Source organism: Triticum dicoccoides, chromosome 7B (genome assembly GCF_002162155.2).
Source record: "Triticum dicoccoides isolate Atlit2015 ecotype Zavitan chromosome 7B, WEW_v2.0, whole genome shotgun sequence".
Lineage (NCBI taxonomy): Eukaryota > Viridiplantae > Streptophyta > Magnoliopsida > Poales > Poaceae > Triticum > Triticum dicoccoides.
Window position 1 is genome coordinate 572224769 of NC_041393.1, and position 22280 is coordinate 572247048.

At 45.7% G+C, this 22280-nt stretch overlaps 1 protein-coding gene and 1 long non-coding RNA gene across 3 annotated transcripts; both read right to left on the reverse strand.

Annotated features, from left to right (window-relative positions):
- Positions 1–958: 958 nt before the first annotated feature.
- Positions 959–2431, reverse strand: LOC119337690. The gene is made up of 3 exons (XR_005163529.1): positions 2355–2431; positions 2181–2253; positions 959–1503 (listed from the first exon to the last, which is right to left on the reverse strand). It is a non-coding gene; the product is annotated as an uncharacterized LOC119337690 (long non-coding RNA).
- Positions 2432–5380: 2949 nt separating this feature from the next.
- Positions 5381–7360, reverse strand: LOC119337689. Of its 2 annotated transcripts, none has more exons than XM_037609848.1 (3): positions 6920–7356; positions 6650–6816; positions 5381–5807 (listed from the first exon to the last, which is right to left on the reverse strand). In XM_037609848.1, exons 1-3 carry the CDS (start codon positions 7076–7078, stop codon positions 5792–5794), a joined length of 342 nt encoding a protein of 113 aa, XP_037465745.1. In that variant the 5' UTR covers positions 7079–7356; the 3' UTR covers positions 5381–5791. The 2 variants fall into 2 exon arrangements, with proteins under 2 accessions (XP_037465745.1, XP_037465746.1); XM_037609849.1 differs by lacking the exon at positions 5381–5807 and adding an exon at positions 5849–6529 and having other exon boundaries at positions 6920–7360.
- Positions 7361–22280: the final 14920 nt, after the last annotated feature.

The window sequence follows — 22280 nt, forward strand, 5'->3', positions numbered from 1 at the left end:
CACGGAGTGACAAATCCTAATCTTGATATATGCCAACCCAACAAACACCATCGGAGACACCTGTAGAGCACCTTATAATCACCCAATTATGTTGTGACGTTTGATAGCACACTAAGTGTTCCTCCGGTATTCGGGAGTTGCATAATCTCATAGTCATAGTGTTGGGGATATAACTACTGAGTATAAACCGCCCAGGAGGGGCCGGGTTATGCTCATCTGTATTGAAGCCCATGAGACAAGGAGTATGGCACTTTACTACAGAGACTTAGAGGCCGCAAGCCCAAGGGCGGATTAGGGCCCATAGACATACACTACAAGAAATATGTCAACTTGTGACCACCACTATTGGTCACTGAAAGGTCATGGTTTTTCATTTGCGACCTTTTTGTGACCAAAAACAGAAGGTCAAAAGCTGGCAGTCGTAAACTGACTATAGCGACCTTTCTTCTGGAATGGTCGTAGACGTTTATGACCAAAATATGTCCACTGTGGCGTTTTGGTCACTAGCAACCTCCCCAGGCCACGTAGGCATCCAGCGTGGCAAGCTGATATGGCACAAGATTCAGCCCGGTCCAATTCGGTTTTCTACATGGGCTTAGCCCAACAATTCGGCCTTTCTATATTTTTTTCCTGTGCTTTTATTAGCTACATGGGCCTGTCCCAAGAATTCGGCCTTTTTATTTTCTAGGCCATGGCCTTTTTTATTTTATTTTTTCCAAAAGATGAGCCAACTAGTGAGATGGGACCCAGTTGTCAGGTTCTAACAAGTGGGTCAGGTTCTAACAAGTGGGTCCCAGTTGTTACTATTATATTCTTCAGATCTCAATTTTCCAGTAAATAAAAAAAATATTTAAATCCGAACAGAGAGAAAACAAAATGCTTCAAACAGAGCACAACTAATCAGGAAAAATATGGTACACATCACGAATACAATCAGAAAGAGCCAAACTTGGCACATTATTATAATCAAACTTGTTCATCCTGGTAACACAGCAAGGATGGTTCATCCTGGTAACACATTATTACAGAAAAATATGGTTCACATCAGGTAACACAACTATCACAGTATAACTAGCTCCAGTGCTTCTCCCAACTTGTTCATCCTGGACCTCATGACAAAACATGAATGAAGGCCAGCATCTGCAAGTTATCAAGAAAAATGGTTATAACAAGCAAAATGCGACATTTTTACCATTTAAGCATAGAAGAACAGGGTCAACAACATTTCGATCTTTGAAAATGAACCAGAATTTCAATCTTTGAATAGCAAAAAATTGATATAGTAGATCATTTGTAGTTTAAAACAACCCATAAGGAGTTCAGGTTGCCGGCGGCGCCCGACGTCAACAGCTCGTTCACTGCCTTCGCCGCTGCGTCGCTCAGCCGGCCTTCCAAGGGAGTAGCATGGTGCATCGTGGTGCCTTCATCTGGAGTCGCAAGTCAAAGTTGTGGGCTGCTGCTTTGCTTCCCATATAGCACACCAGGTTCTCCTAAGATAGCGAACTGAAAACACAAAACATGATTAGGGAGTTGGTTCATAAGAAAAGGAATTCATGCACGAATGGCATATACAACTAAAAAACAATCAGGCATCACATATTATTAGAATTTCATATTAGATGGCTGCACGGTAAGTGTTTCTTCATATAAAATAACTAGAATTAGCACCCAACAGGATCCATTCCATGCACAGGATCCTTTGTATGTGGTTGCCATTTTTGTTGCTTTATCACATATTCTGGCAGTAAAGAAAAGCACTTCATTGTCTGAGGCATTAAGATCATTAACCAAACAACTCAGATCAGGTCAAATCATCAAACCAACTCAGAAGAGGGCAAGATCATCAATTCGGGATTGTAGACATGAACATCTCTAGAGAGCACATGTACAGAATTAAATGTTGGTGAAATGATCATTCGATGGTACACTACAAGAATCAAACAACACGCTGTATTTTAGTTGAGCTATATGGTGAATAGTTCATCAACTAGGCTGGGGCGAACAAGCATAAATGCACATATGGTGGGGCATAATAACAGGGCAGTACAGATCGGTATTTGAGCAAAGGTGTATCACAAAATAACAACCAATAAACAAAGGGTAGCACACAAATTTTGCTGCATCATACATTCTGAAAATGTGATATGTCATTTACTGCTGTGCAAGGGAGCAAAACCAACATGTAGAGAAGGGACTCGATCTGGTTGTCCCAGCTCACCATTCCCGTTGCCATACATCAAACATCTAGCTCCCCTTGGAACAGGTTCAGAAATCAGATGGTTCTTTGGTCAGCTACCATGGAGGGATAAGTATGTGCCATGAGATCGACGAGGAATAACTAGGGAAGGAGTTACCTTTGTGAAGCATGAATGGACAGAGAGCAGTGCACGCCATCACAAAGGTCTTGAGCACGGCGCTGCGTGGGTTCTTCACCTTCTTCAAGATCCCCAGCACCACCTTCTCCCTGCCAATCAGCACTCGCGGACAGAACAGAACATTCATGGCATAGTTCAGGTGTTCGGTAGCAAAACATAACATGATATCTCTACTATCTAAAAGAAACGTAGCGTTCCGTTTCCCCTCTTACGTTCGTCAAGCCTCTCGTACGACCCCTCCCACACCGATTTTTTCCTCCCGTTCCGACCCACCTATCGTCCCACTCGATTTTCTTTCCCCCCCTACCGGTTTTCTCCCTCACAGTTTTCTCCCTCCTCTGGCTTGCATCTCACGCCGGCGTCCAGCGCCACCGATGCCGATCTCCAGCCTTTGTCCGGTAACCCCTCCCGTGCGCCTTATCTCTCTTCTTCTCCCTTCTCCCTTCCCGACCTCTCTCACAAATCTTGCCTCAGGCCCATGGATCCCGATGTGGAGCTCCACTGCGGCCCGATCTGACGTGGGAGCGGCCAGATCCGTGCGTCTCCGCCTCGCTCCGCGCGCCTCCATGGTCTGTCGTCTTCTCGAGCGCCGGTGCCGCGCTCAGCCGCCGCCGTCCCATGCCATGGTTGCCTCCCTCCAGAACGACCTGCCATGGCCGCCTCCCTGCCTCTCCCGCAAGTGGGCCTCTGCACGACCAGATCCGTTCCTCTGCGCCTCGCTCCGCGCGCCATGATGGTCCTCCGTCTTCCCGAGCGCCGGCGCCGTGCGCAGCCGCCGCCGCCCCATGCCATGGTCGCCTTCCTCCAGAACGCCGTGCCATGGCCGCCTCCTTGCCTCTCCCGCAAGTGGGCCTCTGCGCCCCCGGCCTAGGAGATTAATGGAGGGCGCTGCCGACGTCGGGACATGCCTCGGTTCACCTGCTTCCTGATGTCCAATTATTTTTTGTTGTTGCTATATTCAACCTCATCTCTGAAAGCCTACACCTTCCTGCGTTGTTGCTATATTCACGAGTTTGACAGGAGAAGGGACTGAGGCATACAGTAGGCAGAACAGTGGAACAAAACTCAGCTTCAATTAATCGACATGGTACCTTGCTCTCACCTTTTCTCCATATTTGTACAATACATCTATCTACTTTACCTGCCGCTCACGCCCAGAACAGATGCATCAGTTAGCCTTCAATCTTCTTGTTTTTGGGGAGATCTATGATCTTATTTGGATGGCTATGTAGGTGTTCGCAAATGGAAAGTCGTTCCTGCTGCTACAGTTCATTGGTTCAAGTCCGACACTGAGCTCACAATGGACGTTGAGTTGGTGGACACAATGGACAATAAGCCCATGAAGCTCCAGAAGTCCAGATTTGGATACGGTATTTCCCTTTCTATCTAAAATCTACCATAGAAATTTGTACTAGCTGCATATACATCAAAAGAGGTGGCACACTTGAAACTACTTCAGGAACAGTTTAGTTGTCAAAGGCAAATAACCATCTTTAGTGGTCGTTACATTAAACCTAGGACGAGATGCATATAGAGTTCTGTTATGACTACTACGATACAGATGTCAACGCAAAGTATTTCGTCTTTTCTATGAAAAGGTTTACATTATAAGGATAATCGAGTATAATAATATGGATGAAAATATTGCTCTCCTGCTAGGTCTTAGAAGTTAGAATCCACAAAGTTAGGTTAATTATAGTAATTATGACCCCACTTATGCCTTCTCTTTACGCATTAAGATGTGTCGCTCCTTTAAAAAAATAAGATATTGATTCTTGTGTTTTGAAGTCTTGGATGTGACTAATTGTATGACATGCCGATATCTGGCGAGCCTGGTGTGTTCTGTTTTCTCACACCCGCCGCCGTCGCACAAGGTGATTGTTGGACGTGAGCGAGCTTCAGGAGCACTTCCTACAGGTTGTCGGCCGTTCACAAGTACTTCCTTTCAAGCCGAATGGGCTCTTTAGTAAGATGCATCATCTTTTTTGAATGGAACAAGATTGACCATATTGTTTGAAGTGAAAAAGATTCATTATGATCTACCCATTACTTGATTTGAAGTTTTCAACTGCTAGATGTAGGAGGAGGCAGTAGTGGCTGGAATCTTGGTGCTAAATGACACATACTGTCCTCACCCGATTTTTAAGAGGAAAAAAAACCCAAAGAACAAATACTCATTCAAACATTTTTTGATTCAGTGCTCCATGAGCATTTTATCTATCATTTGTTTTAAAATTTTGAGTTTTCAGGTCTAAAATGGTTCATCCCCTTTTGTGGTTGCAGTTTTACTGATATGGACACACCACCTTCTCAGGTCTAAAATTTTGAGTTTTCAGGTCTAAAATGTAACTGATGTAAAGATTTGTCCATCCCTTGGTTAGTCTTTTGATCTACTGGTATTTTATGAGGCTTGGCTTTTTGAAATAAAAAAATTTGCTTAGATTTTGACCTTTGTTGTATGCGTGATGGCAGACAGAATCCGACTTTTTTTCCAGCTGGTGCACTGAGGGAGGCGTTTGATGTAGCAACTGTAAGTATCGAACCTAATGAACTTCCTTTTAATTATTTTTGTGTGGTTTCACCTCTTACACGCTCTGTTAATTTCTTAGATTTATACAAGTTTGTCGTCGAGGAGTGTAGCTTGTAATCGAAGTTGGCGCTACAAAGCTTGTTCTCAAAACCGACAACCAACTTATGGCGCAGGTTATTAACTCAGATGTTATCGACCGATCCAGGTTTGGTCCTCTTGTCTAGGAGATAAAGAAGATGATGTGAGGCATCGACGAGTTCTGAGTGGCTTGGGCCAGGAGAATAGCAAACAAAGCTGCTCAGATCTTAGCTAGGGAGGGTTGCCTTTTAATGCAAAACTTGGTTTAGTGTTTCTACAGATTGTATTCAAGATGTTGTACTGGCGGATAATGCCATGAACTAAATAATAACAAGGCATCAATTTCCTTTAAAAAGTATGTTATCTTATAGCAGGTGCATCGTATCAAAGATACATATTTCATGCAATTAATGTTGAACCACTAGAATACTTATGTTCCCGTTGCAACGCACGGACAATTTCCTAGTATACTAAACAACTTGAACTGGTAATACACAACTAAATTGGCTATTAAGCAAGTTCAGGTTTCTTATCCAAACAAGGATGAGAAATCTGCTCCTAAAATAACAATGCTATGTGCAGACTTGGAGAATGACATGAAAGGCTATTTACTACTCCATAAGTACACAAGTAGTATTTGCATCAGTACAGCTACACTAGCACATATTAGCAAATTATAGGCAAGTTTGTGGTTTCAAAAAAAAAAGTCTGCAACAGATATATTTTCGGGCAATACATGTTCACAGGGACCATAGCACCTACGCAGCAATGATTTCTTTTCCGATTTTGCTGCTGCGCTTCATCCTTTTCAAATTCTGGGCACCCTGAGCCAAAGAAACAACTGGTATAAGAATATGCATTAAGACGCGAAAGATAACTGTACTTTTTTGTGTGAGAAAAGATAACTAGAGTTAGCTAGCAAGCATCAAATTTTGTTCAAGTTAGTCTCGTCAATATATGTCCTTGTGCAATGCACAATGAACATGAAAATTAGCATCAGAGCTAAGTCAGAGACAACTAAAACATGACATTCTTTCGCAGAGTACAACATGAACGCATACTGCATACGCACTTCTGCAGAAGCTAGAGACAACCAACGTTTTACACAGTATAAATAAATGAGTTCCCACCTCAGCATTACATCAAAGTTTTACACAGTATAAATAAATGAGTTCCCACCTCAGCATTACATCAAACACGTGGTACACACAACATTCCTCTATGCTTAACACAACCAATTAAGTAACTATGCTTTTAAATAAGCTACTTCTTTTTCGGAGCACACATGAGCACCCTGTGTGTGTGATTAGCTCTCGGGGGTTAAATAGTACATGCTCGATTGCAGAGACCAGACATCCATTACATGTAAGGCAATAGCAGGTATATACTGATCTGCCATGAGAGGTTCAATCTATGCACCTCGTGGTCAAATATCAACAGTGCATGATACACATTATAAACTCTAAAGTTGTGCTAAAACTGGACGTATAAACTCAAATAGAGTCCATTGATTAGTGATTATTGTATGAAAGTTCCTGCCTAAGCCCTGCATAGCCACATAGGCAGATCAATGATGATATAAATTACAGAGGAAAATAGAGCATCTTGTTCGGTGGTAAGGCAGTAAACAAGGCGGGGAAGGCAGAGGAGGGAGCAGGGGAACGACCTTCTGTGGCGCATCGTCATGGTCGGGCTGGACGACGCCGTCATGGTCGAGCTCGAGGTTGGACTCGACATCTCCTCGTCAAGCTCGTCGGGCTCGGGGGTGGGGTCACGCATGTCATGGTCGTCTTCCTCCTCGTCCTTGTCATCGATGTCGTCCATGGAGGTCGCCTTCCGGTTCAAATCCAACCCAAAAAAGGGGATCAGACAAGGAAGTAGAGAGAGGATCGGGGCCGAGGAAGGGGAAGGGGAAGTCGAGTGGGAGAAGGGGTACCTTGAGGACGTCGGCCATGGTGTGCCTAGCAGGGCGTGGATCCAGCTCAACGACGGCGCGGATCTGGAAGGCCCTCGGTGGCCGTGGCGGATCTGGCCGTGGACGGACCTCGTCGGCTCGATCTGGCAACATGGGAGAGATGGAGAGGTATGGCTGCATCTTGTCAGTGGTCGGAGACCTGCGCGGAGAACGCGGAGGCGAGGACGGAGGCGGCGGTGGCGATGAGGTGGTCACGGAGTGGGTGGTCGATGGGGAAGGCGATGAGCGAGGCGATGAGGAGCAGGCGCGCGGGCGTGAACGGCGGGAGGAGCGCCTTGAGGTGGGAGGGGAGGGGAGGTCGCGGCGGCCGTCGTAGGGTGCGGTGGCGGCGACAGTCCAATGGGGGGAGAGGGAAGAGGGGTTAGGGTTTGGGATGCAGGTCGTGAGGGGAGGAGTGGTGTGCGGGGGAGAGGGGGAGAGGGGGAGGAGTGGTGTGCGGTGGGTGAGTGGTGGCATTCGGTCACTGACAGGTGGGCCCGCGAGGAACTAGTCCCACATGACAGTGTCCTTAACAGCATGTGGTGTAGGTGAAGGGAGCTGCTTCCGGCTGGGTGTGGGTGGGGAGAGGGTGAGGGGTGTGGGCCATTGGATCTGGCAGTATCCGACGGTCTCTACTGTTTGATCCGCGTGACATGCTCATAGACCAATCAGAACGAAGTGCAGGCTTTGATGACGTTATGACCATCTAAAATGATCGTAATCAATTTTCCATTTTTTGAATGCCCAAAACGAGTTTATTGTGTGAAGGATGTACCATATATTAGTTGCAAAATTGGATCAAATCAATTTTATAAAATATTAAAACATATTTAATGCACAATTAACCAAATAGTTGGGTGTCAAAAGTTTCGACCCACCTCTGGTGAAAAACACAAATTTCCGCTGATTCAGCTGGAAGCGGGTCAAATTTAAACTGCAGCTGCCTCGTAATTTGCTCTTTATTTTTTTCAAAAATCATTTCTAGATACATAAGTATCTATTTAATCAGAGAAACATCGAAAGTTTTCCAATATTCAACCCCTAGCTAGGAACGATCAAGCCCGCCATTTTGACCGCATTTTGAAACATGCATAAAAAATTCATAAAAAAACAAAAAATTGGGAAACCTTCTCATTGTGTCATTATATGTGACCAAGTTTCCAGGAAAAATAATAAACTTGTAATACGGCAATTATTTTAAAAAAGTGTTCTAAAAAATGAGCTATCATGCGTGAAGATTCATGGCTTTCAAGCCAAATGATTGATCTTATGGCCACACTCATGGAATAGTTTGTTCAAATGATCTCATATCGTGCACAAGAGTGCATCTTGGAATTCCAAACAATGTTGCCTAAGAAACTTTTCATTTTCTTTGGACGAAAAATTCATTTTCCATTTTTTCGAGTGCCCAAAATGAGTTTTTTTGTGAAGGACCTACCATATATTTGTTGCAAAATTGGACCTAATCAATTTTATAAAATACTAGGCCATATATAATGCACAATTGACAAAATGGTTGGGTGCCAAAAGTTTTGATCCACCTCTGGTGAAAAAGACAAATTCCCGTTGATTTAGTTGGAAGCGGGTCAAATTTGAACTGTAGCTACCTCGTAGTTTGCTCTTTATTTTTTCCAAAAATCATTTCTAGGTACATAAGTATCTATTTCATCAGAGAAACACAAAAAAAATTCCAAGATTCAACCACTAGCTAGGAACGGTCATTTCCCGCCATTTTGACCGCATTTTGAAACGGGCATAAAAAATTCAAAAAAAATCAAAAAATTGGGAAACCTTCGCATTGTGTCATTATATGTGGCCAAGTTCCCAGGAAAAATAATAAACTTGTAATACTGCAATTATTTTAAAAAAGTGTTCTCAGAACCGAGCTATCACGTGTGGAGATCAATGGCTTTCAAGCCAAATGATCAATCTTATGGCCGCATTCATGGCATAGCTTGTTCAAATGATCTCATATTGTGCACAAGGGTGCATATTGAAATGGCAAACAATGTTGCCTAAGGAAGTTTTCTTTTTCTTTGGACGAAAGAACCATTTTCCATTTTTTGAGTGCCCGAAAGGAGGTTTTCTTGTGAAGGACTTCCCAAATAATTGTTGCAAAATTGGACCAAATCATTTTTCTAAAATACTAGGCCATATTTAATGCACAATTGACCAAATGGTTGGGTGTCAAAAGTTTTTATCCACCTCTGGTGAAAAAGATAAATTCCCGTCGATTCAGTTGGAAGCGGGTCAAATTTGAACTGCAGCTGCCTCGTAGTTTGCTCTTTATTTTTTCCAAAAATCATTTCTAGGTACATAAGTATCTATTTAATTAGAGAAACACCAAAAAAATTCCAAGATTCAACCACTAGCTAGGAACGGTCATTCCCGCCGTTTTGACCGCATTTTGAAACGGGCATAAAAAATCAAAAAAAATCAAAAAATTGGAAAACCTTCGCATTGTGTAATTATATGTGACCAAGTTTCCAGAAAAAATAATAAACATGTAATACAGTAATTATTTTAAAAAAGTGCTCTCAGAAATGAGCTATCAAGTGTGAAGATCCATGGCTTTCAAGCCAAATGATCAATCTTATGGCCACATTCATGGCATAGTTTGTTCAAATGATATAATATTATGCACAAGGGTGCATCTTGGAATTCCAAACAATGTTGCCTAAGGGAGTTTTCATTTTCTTTGCACGGAAAATTCATTTTCCATTTTCCGAGTGCCTGAAATGAGTTTTTTTTTGTGAAGGACGTACCATATATTTGTTGCAAAATTGGACCTAATTAATTTTATAAAATACTAGGCCATATTTAATGCACAATTGACAAAATGGTTGGGTGTCAAAAGTTTTAATCCACCTCTGGTGAAGAAGACAAATTCATGTCGATTCAGGTGGAAGCGGGTCAAATTTGAACTGCAGCTGCCTGATAGTTTGCTCTTTATTTTTTTTCCAAAAATCATTTCTAGGTAAATAAGTATCTATTTAATCAGAAATACATGGTTTGATGGCGAGACATCGAGGTTTGGACGGTGGCTGAGGGCCCCAACTCTAGAGCGCGTAAGCTCGCATGGCTGCCACGTGGTCACCGCGTGACCGTGGCATTGCCATGTGTTCTGGGCGGCCTAGGCATGTCTACTGGGTTGGGCACTCCCCAGTTAGGTGCTAGGAATAAAATCACAACATAAGATTCTCACGAGGAGACCGATCGATGCTCAAACATGAATAAGCAGCCAAGCGTTTGTTTTGCGGTACGGGAAATGCACATGGCTAATGGGCGTGAGTTTTGGCTGAGGATGATCGGTTACTAAGAAGACCGTCTTCACAAATTTTCACCTCAAAAGGAGGAGCCTAGGTGGTACTTGCTTTGCAAAGTACCACACTGGACATAAATACGAATGTTGAAGCTGTGCTCAAAATAATGAATGGATTGAGCTGGCATTTGGTGGAGGATGGTTATTTGGGCATAGGAAAGCACTGTAGAAAATGGATACCATTTGGACATGCCAAAGTGGTACTTCCTTCACAAAGTGCTGCTTTGAACAGGATAGGAAAATGAATATTGTTGAGTTATTTTTGAACTAGGTAAGGAAGGTTTTTAACATATTTGATGAAGATATGATCCAAATAATTTATGAGAATGTTTTGGGAATTTTTGAAATAACAGAAATATAGGTTGCTTCACAACCTAGGGCAAAAATTGACACATGGACATGACACATAGGCAAAACTGATGAGATGGCACCTAGTCATCACAACCCACCACAATCTACAAGGCTATGACCATCTATATTGGTCGTTAACAACTATAAATAAGGCAGCAGACCAGCCCTGTTTGCTTTGTGACCATTTCGTGTAAGGAAATTACGACCTTTCTGACCAAAATGGTCGCAATGGTTTAGGGTTTGGAGCCCCCCGAACAGCTTTTGACCAATTGGTCTCAAATGGTCATATATCTATGAGCAATTCTTCTAGGGTCACTGACAGAAGGTCACTAGTTGACATATTTCTTGTAGTGATAAACCACCATGAGATATGTAACTTGTGTTGTAAGATAGGAAAGGTAGAAACCGAGCCGGGCACGTGTATGAACCGGCCTCGGTATTCTGTAAACCGCCGGGCATCAACCTGTGTATATAAAGGGACGACCGAGTGGCGGTTCAGGGACAAGAAACAACAACTCGAGAGATAGGTAAAGCGGATTTGCTCCCTGCTCATCGAGACCCCATCAATTCCACCTCAACTGGATCGTAGGCTTTTACCTTCACCGCAAGGGGCCGAACCAGTATAAACTCCCCGTGTCCTTTGTCCGGTTTAACCCCTTTACGATAATCTCGTTGCGATGGCTCCACGACTAAGTCCTTTCACTAGGACATTTGACGTGTTAATTTCACAACAGTTGGCGCCCACCATGGGGCTATCGCATGATGGTTTCGAGTTCTTAAAGGGCAACTTTGAAGGACTCAAGGGATATGCAGTGGGCTGGATGACCAAGAGTCGTCGCTTCAAACTCTACATCGACGATGCAGTCTGGGGCCCCGAGGCCGGCTCAATCGAGTACGAGTACCAGGTCCCCTTTGGCGGAATTCACGTCTTCACCGACAAGATCGACGAACCGGGCCCTAAGCCGGACATCTACACTGACCTCGTCGAGACGGCTCAGCATGCAAGCCCTGCCCGGGTTCAGCCTGCCATGAAGCATGCGTTCGTGGGATTCATCCATGGTGCGGAATCTGAACTGGTGTTCGATGGTGAGACGGTCGTTTACTCTGATGGCGAATCATCCACCGGCGAGACCGAGTCGCTGTACTAGCTACAAGATGGCCGGTTCGGGGGCTGTTCCGATGGCGATAGTATTCCGGACCCCCTTGAACTGCTAAACCGGGTTGCGATCTTCATGGCCGGTACGCAGCCCACATTGCAATCTTCAACTGGAGCAACGATGACTTCTGGATCGGCAGCCGGGGCAGGAGGCCCCGCGCGCCGGTCGGCTCAAGTTCTGTCTGGTTTATTGGACACCTGGACAACATTGTTGACCACAAGAGTTACCCCGGAGACTCAAGATCGGCATAATGCGGAGGTCGCAAAGCTGCGGGATCAAATAACTCATGCCAAGGAGGACTTGGCGGCTAAGGAAACCAGGATGGCCGATGAGCGGGCCGCTTTAGATGCCCAGTCATAGCGGATTCAGGCAGAGAATTACCGGCTCATGCTGGATCAGAATGCCTCGAACGACATGCTAAGGAGGCACCGGTCTCGTCTACCGCTGGTTTATGAAGCAATGAATCTCTTCAACACGCCAGGAGCAGGACCCAGTAATCCGGCAGCAGTAAACCGGACTGAAGCACCTGGGACAGAAGTGCCAGATCAGCCACGGGTGACGGACCCGCCTCAATGAACAGATAACCCGCCGCAGTACATGCCGACCCCGCTGGGTCACTTCTCCACCCCTTTGGATAACATGATTGCTGCGGTGTCTCGATTGGCAGCTATTCCAATGGAGGGCGAGTCTCCAGCGGCGGTTGAGACGCGACGGGCCAGGGATCTCCTTCAAACCTCTATGGTACAACAACAGGCCTATTCATATAGTAGAGACATAATCCATTCAACCCCTCGCCCGAGCAAGAGCTACAACAGGCACATTGATGAACCAGCTGTGTCAAGTAGTGCACGGAACCGTGATGCCCCTCGAGGGCCTAATTCGGCGCACGGTGGTGCAAATGCTCAAGATGTGGTGGACAATGGTAGAGCGCGTCGGGAGGCAGAGTTAGCGGAGCAGTTGGCGGCGCAGTACGCGAATCATCAGCCTACTCCGGTTCGACCGACGACATCAGTGGAACGAGGACTTGCTTTCAGCTCTTGGGGGGTGCCGTGTCTCACCCCGGCTCTACGTAATGTGTGGTTACCCAAGGATTTCAAGGGCCCGCGTAAGGTGCCTAATTACACCGCCGATTTACCCCCTGAGTCATGGGTTGTGAGTTATGAGATGGCAATGGAGATGCTGGATGTGGATGAAGCGGCGTGTGTGAAGTACTTCAGCATGATGTTGGATGGAACGACTCGCACTTGGTTAAAGGGTTTGCCCATTAATTCCATCGGTTCATGGGCTGAGTTGAAGGTCCGGTTTATAGCAAACTTCAAGGACACGTGCAAGCAATCCGCATTCAATTGTGGATCTGGCCACTTGTGTCCAAGGAGAAGGCGAATCAACATCTCATTGGGTGCGCCGGGTTTCGGAAATTCTACATTCGTCGGACCGCATCAATGTTGATCCGGCAATCATAACATTAGAGGGCAAGTACCGGTTTAAGCTGCTGAAGTTGAAGTTGGGACGGCTCAAGCGTCACTACAATGACATGGGAACACTTATGGCAGCTTTGGTTAAGTATGCCGATTCTGATAATACCAAGGATCCCGAGTCTGACGATGAGAAGCTGGAGAAGGGAAAGAAGAATGTCGGCGCAAAAGGACAACAACATAACCAGGCGAGCCATGGGAATAACGGTAAGCGTAAAGTGGACGGTAATTCCGATTTTGTGGCTAACACCAACGTACAGGGTAAATAATCAGCATCATAAGGGTAAACCGCCCCCGCGGAGTGGAGGGTCAGGTAGGAATCTGGAGCGCCTGTTAAACCAGCCCTGCCCAAAGCACGAGACGCAAGAGAAGCCTGCTACGCACCTATGGAAGGATTGCTTTATTATGCGAGAGTTCAAAAACTCAGATCTCTTCCAGTACGATCATGGACCATCCGGTGGTTCAGGACCCGGGTTTCACGGGTCGGGTTATGGTGGAGGTAACACCGGTTCAGGTTTTCAAGGTAATCAAGGCAGACAGGGCAATCAAGGCAATCAGGGCAACCAAGGTGGTTACAATCAATAGGGGAATCAGCAACAGCAAAACTCGGGTTATCAGAGTCACGCGAAGCAGTTGAATGGTGTACAGTATCATGTCTTGAGTACTAGCCTATGCAAGCGCGATCAGAAGCTTCATAAAAGGGCAGTGAATTCCATTGAACTGGCGGTGCACCGTTATTTGCGCTGGCCTAAACAACCTATTGTGTGGAGTCGAGAAGATCATCCGCCACGGGTTGATAATCTGGGTCATCTGGCATTGGTGGTAGCACCGCAGGTTGGAGGTTATAAGTTCACCAAGGTGCTCATGGATGGAGGGAGCAGTATCAACATCTTGTATTATGAAACCTTCCGGCGTATGGGGTCGACGGATAAGAATCTTAAACCGTCGAACACCGTTTTCATGGTGTGGTGCCTGGTAAATCGGCTTACCTAGTCGGTAAAATAGCTCTGGAGGTTGCTTTCGGGGATGATCATGATTCGAGGTCAGAGACATTGACTTTTGAAGTGGTGAAAATCAGGAGTTCGTACCATGCCATGTTTGGACGGCCGGCTTATGCTAAATTCATGGCAAGGCCGTGCTATATTTATCTGCATCTCAAGATGCCGGGTCATAAGGGGACCATCACAGTTCATGGCAGCCGCAAGGTCGCTTTGGAGTGTGAGGAAGGTGATGCGGCTTATGCTGAGTCGGTTTGTGCAATTGAGGAGTTAAAATTCTATAAAGACAATGTTGATCCGACAGATATGACTTCTTTGAACAAACCCACTACAGAGCATGATCCGACTTTGAAGTTTAAATCGGCTGATGAGACTAAGTTGGTTGATTTTGTTCCTGGCGATTCATCCAAGCAGTTTAGCATCAGCGCTAACTTGGATCCGAAATAGGAAAGCGCGCTCATCGAGTTCATCCGTGAGAACCAGTACATCTTTGCATGGAAACCTTCTGACATGCCAGGTGTACCGAGGGAATGAAGGAAATATGCCCTAGAGGCAATAATAAAGTTATTATTTATTTCCTTATTTCATGATAAATGTTTATTATTCATGCTAGAATTGTATTAACCGGAAACATAATACATGTGTGAATACACAAACAAACATAGTGTCACTAGTATGCCTCTACTTGACTAGCTCGTTAATCAAAGATGGTTAAGTTTCCTAACCATAGACATGAGTTGTCATTTGATTAACGAGATCACATCATTAGGAGAATGATGTGATTGACTTGACCCATTCCGTGAGCTTAGCACTTGATCCTTTAGTATGTTGCTATTGCTTTCTTCATGACTTATACATGTTGCTATGACTATGAGATTATGCAACTCCCGTTTACCGGAGGAACACTTTGTGTGCTACCAAACATCACAACATAACTGGGTGATTATAAAGGTGCTCTACAGGTGTCTCCGAAAGTACTTGTTGGGTTGGCGTATTTCGAGATTAGGATTTGTCACTTCGATTGTCGGAGAGGTATCTCTGGGCCCACTCGGTAATGCACATCACTTAAGCCTTGCAAGCATTGCAACTAATGAGTTAGTTGCGGGATGATGTATTACGGAACGAGTAAAAAGACTTACCGGTAACGAGATTGAACTAGGTATTGAGATACCGACGATCGAATCTCGAGCAAGTAACATACGGATGACAAAGGGAACAACGTATGTTGTTATGCGGTTTGACCGATAAAGATCTTCGTAGACTATGTGGGAGCCAATATGAGCATCCAGGTTCTACTATTGGTTATTGACCGGAGATGTGTCTTGGTCATGTCTACATAGTTCTCGAACCCATATGGTCCGCACGCTTAATGTTCGATGACGATTATATTATGAGTTTATGTGTTTTGATGTACCAAAGGTAGTTTGGAGTCCTAGATGAGATCGGGGCCATGACGAGGAGTCTCGAAATGGTCGAGACGTAAAGATCGATATATTGGACGACTATATTCGGACTTCAGAACGGTTCCGAGTGATTCAGGTATTTTTCGGAGTACCGGAGAGTTACGAAAATTCGCCGGGGAGTATATGGGCCTTATTGGGCCATACGGGAATAGAGGAGAGAGGCCAAAAGGAAGGAGGCGCGCGCCCCCCCTTTGGTCCGACTTGTACAAGGGGTGCAACCCCCTTTTCCTTCTTCCTCTCCCCCTCTTTCGTTTTCTCCTACTCCAACAAGGGAAGGAGGAGTCCTACTCCCGGTGGGAGTAGGACTCCCCCCTTGGCACGCCCTCCTCCTAGGCCGGCCGCCTTCCCCCTTGCTCCCTTATATACAGGGGCAGAGGGGCACCTATAGACACAACTATTGATCCCTTGGATCTCTTAGCAATGTGCGGTGCCCCCCTCCACCATAGTCCACCTCGATAATATCGTAGCGGTGCTTAGGCGAAGCCCTGCATCGGTAGAACATCATCATCGTCACCACGCCGTCGTGCTCACGGAACTCTCCTCAAAGCTCGGCTGGATCGGAGTTCTAGGGACGTCATCGAGTTGAACGTGTGCAGAACTCGGAGGTGCCGTGCGTTCGGTACTTGATCGGTCGGATCGTGAAGATGTATGACTACATCAACCGCGTTGTGCTAACGCTTCCGCTTTCGGTTTACAAGGGTACGTGGACACACTCTCCTCTCTTGTTGCTATGCATCACCATGATCTTGCGTGTGCGTAGGAATTTTTTTGAAATTACTATGTTCCCCAACAGTGGCATCCGATCCAGGTTTATGCGTAGATGTTATATGCACATGTAGAACACAAGTGAGTTGTGGGCGATACAAGTCATACTACTTACCAGCATGTCACACTTTTGTTCGGCGGTATTGTTGGATGAAGCGGCTCGGGCCGACATTATGCGTACACTTACGCAAGACTGGTTTTACCGCCGTGCTTTGCACATAGGTGACTAGCGGGTGTCAGTTTCTCCAACTTTAGTTGAACCGAGTGTGGCTACGCCTGGTCCGTGAGAAGGTTAAAACAACACTAACTTGACAAAATATCATTGTGGTTTTTATGCATAGGTAAGAACGGTTCTAGCTCAGCCCGTAGCAGCCATGTAAAACTTGCAACAACAAAGTAGAGGACGTCTAACTTGTTTTTGCAGGGCATGTTGTGATGTGATATGGTCAAGGCATGATGCTATATTTTATTGTATGAGATGATCATGTTTTGTAACTGAGTTATCGGCAACTGGTAGGAGCCATATGGTTGTCTTTATCGTATGCAATGAAATCACCCTGTAATTTCTTTACTTTATCACTAAGCGGTACGATAGTCGTAGAAGCAATAGTTGGCCAGACGACAACGATGCTACGATAGAGATCAATGTGTTGTACCAGTGACGATGGTGATCATGACGGTGCTTCGGAGATGGAGATCACAAGCACAAGATGATGATGACCATATCATATCACTTATATTGATTGCATGTGATGTTTATATTTTATGCATCTTATCTTGCTTTGATTGATGGTAGCATTGTAAGATGATCTCTCACTAAATTTCAAGATAAAAGTATTCTCCCTGAGTATGCACCGTTGCCAAAGTTCATCGTGCCCAGACACCACGTGATGATCGGGTGTGATAAGCTCTACGTCCATCTACAACGGGTGCAAGCCAGTTTTGCACACACAGAATACTCAGGTTAAACGTGACGAGCCTAGCATATGCAGATATGACCTCGGAACACTGAGACCGAAAGGTCGAGCGTGAATCATATAGTAGATATGATCAACATAGTGATATTCACCATTGAAAACTACTCCATTTCACGTGATGATTGGTTATGGTTTAGTTAACTTGGATCACGTGATCACTTAGATGATTAGAGAGATGTCTATCTAAGTGGGAGTTCTTAAGTAATATGATTAATTGAACTTTAATTTATCATGAACTTAGTCCTGGTAGTATTTTGCAAATTATGTTGTAGATCAATAGCTCGCGTTGTTGCTTTCATATGTTTATTTTGATATGTTCCTAGAGAAAACTATGTTGAAAGATGTTAGTAGCAATGACGTGAATTGGATCCGTGATCTGTGGATTATCCTCATTGCTGCAAAGAAGTATTATGTCCTTGATGCACCGCTAGGTGACGGACCTATTGCAGGAGCAGATGCAGACGCTATGAACGTTTGGCTAGCTCAATATGACGACTACTTGATAGTTTAGTGCACCATGCTTAACGGCTTAGAATCGGGACTTCAAAGACGTTATGAACGTCATGGGCCATATGAGATGTTCCAGGAGTTGAAGTTAATATTTCAAGCAAATACCCGAGTTGAGAGATATGAAGTCTCCAACAAGTTAAATAGCTAAAAGATGAAGGAGAATTGCTCAACTAGTGAGCATGTTCTCAGATTGTCTGGGTACTACAATCGCTTGAATCAAGTGGGAGTTAATCTTCCAGATAAGATATTGATTGACAGAGTTCTCTAGTCACCATCACCAAGTTAGTAGAACTTCGTGATGAACTATAGTATGCAAAGGATGATGAAAACGATTCCCGAGCTCTTCGCGATGTTGAAATCAACGAAGGTAGAAATCAAGAAAGAGCATCAACGTGTTGATGATTGACAAGACCACTAGTTTCAAGAAAAGGGCAAAGGGAAAGAAAGGGAACTTCAAGTAGAATGACAAGCAAGTTGTCACTCCCATGAAGAAGCCCAAAGATGGAACAAAGCCTGAAATTGAGTGCTTCTACTGCAAAGGAAATGGTCACTGAAAGCGGAAATGCCCTGAATTTTTGGTAGATAGAAGGATGGCAAAGTGAACAAGAGTATATTTGATATACAGGTTATCGTTGTGTACCTTACTAGTGTTTATAGTAACCCCTGGGTATTTGATACTTGTCCGGTTGCTAAGATTACCAACTCGACACAAGAGTTACAAAATAAACAGAGACTAGTTGAGGGTAGAGTGACGATGTGTGTTGGAAGTGGTTCCAAGATTGATATGATCATCATCACACACTCCCTATATTTCCGAGATTAGTGTTGAACCTAAATAAATGTTATTTGGTGTTTGCATTGAGCATAAATATGATTAGATCATGTTTATTGCGATACGGTTATTCATCTAAGACAGAGAATAAATTGTTATTCAGTTTACATGAATAAAACCTTCTATGGTCATACACCCAATGTTGATGGTTTATTGAATCTTGATCATGGTGATACACATATTCATAATATTGATGCCAAAAGATGCAAAGTTAATAATGATAGTGCAACATAGTTGTGGCACTGCCATTTTGGGTCATATCGGTGTAAAGCGCATGAAGAAACTATATAAAGATGGACTTTTGGAATCACTTGATTATGAATCATTTGATGCTTGCGAACTGTGCCTTATGGGCAAGACGACTAAAACTCCGTTCTCCGGAACAATGGAACGAGCTAATAACTTATTGGAAATAATACATACTGATGTATGCGGTCCGATGAGTGTTGATGCTCGTGGCGGGTATCGTTATTTTCTGACCTTCACAGATGATTTGAGTAGATATGGGTATATCTACTTAATGAAACATAAGTCTGAAACATTTGAAAAGTTCAAAGAATTTCAGAGTGAAGTGGAGAATCATCATAACAAGAAAATAAAGTTTCTACGATCTGATCATGGAGGAGATTATTTGAGTTATGAGTTTGGCCTTCATTTAAAAACAATGGGAATGGTTTCACAGCTCATGCCACATGGAACACCACAGTGTAATGGTGTGTCCGAATGTCGTAACCACACTTTATTGGATATGGTGCGATCTATGATGTATCTTACCGATTTACCACTGAGGGAGTCCTGGATTAGGGGGTGTCCGGATGGCCGGACTAAGACCTTTGGCCGGACTCCCAGACTATGAAGATACAAGATTGAAGACCCCGTCCCGTGTCCGGATGGGACTTTCCTTGGCGTGGAAGGCAAGCTTGGCGATACGATATGAAGATCTCCTCCCATTGTAACCGACTCTGTGTAACCCTAGCCCTCTTCGGTGTCTATATAAACCGGAGAGTTTTAGTCCATAGGACGAACAACAATCATACCATAGGCTAGCTTCTAGGGTTTAGCCACTCCGATCTCGTGGTAGATCTACTCTTGTACTACCCATATCATCAATATTAATCAAGCAGGAGTAGGGTTTTACCTCCATCGAGAGGGCCCGAACCTGGGTAAAAACATCATGTCCCTTGTCTCCTGTTACCATCCGCCTAGACGCACAGTTTGGGACCCCCTACCCAAGATCCGCCGGTTTTGACACCGACATTGGTGCTTTCATTGAGAGTTCCTCTGTGTCCTCGCCTTTAGGCCCGATGGCTTCTTCGCTCGTCAACCGCGATGCGGTCCGGGATGAGACTTTTCTCCCCGGACAGATCTTCGTATTCGGCGGCTTCGCACTGCGGGCCAACTTGTTCGGCCGTCTGGAGCAGATCGAAAGCTACGCCCCTGGCCATCAGGTCAGGTTTGGAAGCTTAAACTACACGGCAGACATCCGCGGGGACTTGATATTCGACGGATTCGAGCCACGACCGGGAGCGCCGCACTGTCACGATGGGCATGATTTAGCTCTGCCATCGAACAACACCCAGAGCGTCGCTCAGGTGTCCGCTCCGACCATTAGCTCGGAGCCCACTGCGCCAGTCGGGGACGGACGGTTGGACGCCGCCCCGGAAGCTGCAACCTCTACGGCGATAGAGCCGGATACCAGCCTAGTCCTTCGCAAGGCCCGTGACTCCAAGGTGCTGGACTCCGATCCGGACTCCCTAAATCCCGCACCTCTACCGATTAAGCCCGATTGGGCTCCGGTCATGGAGTTCACCACCGCGGACGTCTTTCAGCACTCGCCTTTTGGCGATATCCTGAATTCATTAAAGTCTCTCTCTTTGTCAGGAGAGCCCTGGCCGAACTGCAGCCAACTCGGTTGGGATGCGGACGACGAAGAAATTCGAAGCCCACCCACCACCCACTTCGTAGCCACTGTCGACGATTTAACCGACATGCTCGACTTTGAGTCCGAAGACATCGACGGCATGGACGCCGATGAAGGAGACAATCAAGAACCAGCACCTATAGGGAACTGGAAAGCCACCTCGTCATATGGCATATACATGGTGGACACCCCTAAAGCGGGGGATGGCGAGGAGAAAACGGAGGATGATCCCTCCAAGAAGCAACCCAAGCGCCGACGTCAGCGGCGCCGCTCTAAGTCCCGCCAAAGCAAAAACGGCGATTCCGGCACCGGAGATAACAACACGCCGGACAGTGCTGAAGACAACCCCCTCCAGCAGGATTCAGTGCAGGAGGACGAAGGAGCCAGCCCTCATGAGAGAGCGGCCGACAAAGAGGATGAGGACGACAATTATATGCCTCCCTCCGAAGACGAGGCAAGCCTCGACGACGACGAATTCGTCGTGCCAGAGGATCCCGTCGAACAAGAGCGTTTCAAACGCAGGCTCGTAGCCACGGCAAGCAGCCTCAAGAAGAAACAGCAGCAGCTTAGAGCTGACCAAGACTTGCTAGCTGACAGATGGACCGAAGTCCTGGCGGCCGAAGAGTATAAACTAGAACGCCCATCCAAGAGCTACCCAAAGCGCAGGCTGCTACCCCAACTTGAGGAGGAAGCAACTAAACCTACATCACCAGCGTACGGTGCGCCCGATCGGCCACCCCGTGGCCGCGATAGAGAGGCCTTCAGGCCCTCAACCCAAGCCGCACCCAGACACCGCTCAAAACATACCAGAGTATGGGGAGACGCAACAGACCTGCAAGACATCTAAGGCAAGGCAAACAAGATCGATCTACGGATCGCATGTGCGCCCCGCTTCACGTGACTCTAGCCGTCACGCCGGACATAATAAGTATGGCCCGGCCGAATACAACAGACCAAGATCGTCCGAGCTGCGTCGTGATATAGCCTAGTACAGGGGCGCCGCACACCCACTATGCTTCACAGACGAAGTAATGGATCATCAAATCCCCGAGGGCTTCAAACCCGTAAACATCGAATCATACGATGGCACAACAGATCCTGCGGTATGGATCGAGGATTATCTCCTTCATATCCACATGGCCCATGGTGATGATCTACATGCCATCATATACCTCCCGCTCAAGCTTAAAGGACCAGCTCGACATTGGCTTAACAGCCTGCCAGCGGAGTCAATTAGTTGTTGGGAGGACCTGGAATCCACATTCCTTGACAATTTCCAGGGCACGTATGTGCGACCACCAGACACCGATGACCTAAGCCACATAATCCAGCAGCCAGAGGAATCGGCCAGACAATTCTGGATACGGTTCCTAACCAAGAAAAACCAAATAGTCGATTGTCCGGACGCCAAGGCCCTTGCAGCCTTCAGGCATAACATCCGAGACGAATGGCTTGCCCGGCACCTAGGACAGGAAAAGCCGAAATCTATGGCAGCCCTCACGACACTCATGACCCGCTTTTGTGCGGGAGAAGACAGTTGGCTAGCTCGTAGCAATAACATAACCAAGAGCC